General features: G+C 59.1%; 1 protein-coding gene across 1 annotated transcript; it reads left to right on the top strand.

The window, feature by feature from the left end:
• Nucleotides 1-1614: 1614 nt before the first annotated feature.
• Nucleotides 1615-1915, top strand: NGA_0696000 (uncharacterized protein; the record flags this gene model as incomplete). Its single annotated transcript, XM_005852379.1, has 2 exons — nucleotides 1615-1656; nucleotides 1823-1915. Coding segments are annotated over 2 exons (135 nt in total), but the record flags the coding sequence as incomplete, so codon positions are not given.
• Nucleotides 1916-1918: the final 3 nt, after the last annotated feature.

The following is a 1918-nucleotide window of genomic DNA, read 5'->3' as shown; positions in this document are numbered from 1 at the left end:
CCTATTGCCAACCCACCACCGAAATATGGCAACAGCGGCCTCTTTCGAGGATTTTCAAAACGGAACTATCAACAATCAATTCGGCTGGACCGTAGCCGACCTGTTTGATCAGGCCATCACCCTCGATGCCGCAGGAACACGCGTCTGGCAAATGTCAAACGCAATAACTAGCGGTGGTTTTGGCAACCAGCCCTATTCCCCGATCACTGCGGAAGTAGCAGGCGAGCCTGGGAGCAGTCTCAATGGCCCTAACAGTGCCAACGCCACTGTGTCGACCTTCTACTCGCGCGTGGTGTTCGGCTCCGCCACCGGCGCCCCTCAACCCGGCCTATTTCTGTCTTTGTCTGCCTCTGCCAAAGGTGTCGGCAATCGCATGAGTTGGGTGGGCCTTGAAGACAGCGGGAGCGGGATCGATCTGGGATTCTATGATTATATTTCGGGATCGAATTTCACCGAATTTCCGGGATTCAATTTCACCACGATTGCCACCGGTCTTTCCTACACAGACCTGCACACCGTGGAAACGACGATTAAGTTCATGGAGGGTCCCGACAATGACGTGGTGAACGTTTTCCTCAACGACACCCTTATCCACACAGGCCTGAGCTGGGAGGGTTATTTTATTGATTACCCTAACGATTCTATATTGCAAGCCGTCAACGCCTTGCTCGTTCGGGCCGGTGGGGAAAACGCGCCTGACACCCAAGGTGCTGGTTTCTACTTTCATTCCGTCGAGGTCTCGACCACGATCCCTCCCACTCTAGCACCTACCGCAACTCCCACACCGGTCCCAACGCCGACCCCCACAGCGACCCCCACGGTCATCCCCACAGCTACTCCCACCGCGACCCCGACAGCCATCCCTACAGCAGCTCCCACCGCGAGCCCGACAGCCATTCCTACAGCGGCTCCCACCGCGAGCCCGACAGCCATTCCTACAGCGGCTCCCACCGCCTCTCCGACTCCCTCGTCCTTCACCCCTGCGCCCACCCCCGCCGTACCTCAGGTGACGCCCACGCCCGAAGGCCAAGACGTCGCCGTTCCTATCCTGGACCCGGCCACCAACACCACCTCTGGCGGCATCGAGTTTGCCAACGTCACAGCCCCCGGGATCACGGTACGCGGGCATGGGAAGCGGGTCTCTCTGCTGGATGTGCTGTTGACGAAAGCGCGTTGCGTGCGTGGATCTTGCAGGGCGGGAAGCTAATGTTTCTTTTTTCGTTTGTCTCGGATCATACACAGGTGGTAGTGAACGTGATTCCGGACCCCTCGGACCCCCTCTTCGTGCCGCCCAGCAACTTCGTCCTGGGTGACCCTCCTACCTACAAGTCCATCGCCACCAATGCCAGCTTCAGTGGAGATATCACCGTCTGCCTATCCTATCTCCCTTCCGCCTTCCCGGCCGGCACGCAGCCTCGTCTCTTTCATTTCACCAACAATGCCTGGGCGGACGTGACCACAAGCGTGGACCCCGTCGCGCAGCTGGTGTGCGGCGTCGTCTCCTCCCTGAGTCCCTTCGCCCTCGGCACCGTCATATCGCCGACCTTTTTGGCACAAGCCTACTTGAAGTCCCTGGTGCAGGCTCCGGGTCGCCGGTTCACCCTCCTCTTGGACCTGCTGTTCTTGGAGCGGCCTGTGGAGGACGTGGTCGTCTCGGTGGGTGAAAACAACATCAAGGACGGGGTGGAAGACGCAGGAAGGCCGCAAGGCGAAAGAAGACCTGAGCGGGGGGGATGAGAAGGAAGGAATGGTTCATAGCTCTGTGTATGATTCCCTCACAACCGGACCTCGCGGCTCCATTCCCAAACTTGTTCCCCTACAGTGCCTGCTGGGAGGGAATACCACCACCCTCCACGTCCAAGGACACGCGACACGGCTTCTGCAGGGTCACAGTACAAAGGTGCTCAAGCGTGCCCGG

This window comes from Nannochloropsis gaditana, assembly GCF_000240725.1.
Source record: "Nannochloropsis gaditana CCMP526 unplaced genomic scaffold scaffold1326, whole genome shotgun sequence".
Lineage (NCBI taxonomy): Eukaryota > Eustigmatophyceae > Eustigmatales > Monodopsidaceae > Microchloropsis > Microchloropsis gaditana.
The sequence above is the reverse complement of the archived record's forward strand: the minus strand, read 5'-3'. Positions and strand labels throughout refer to the sequence as shown.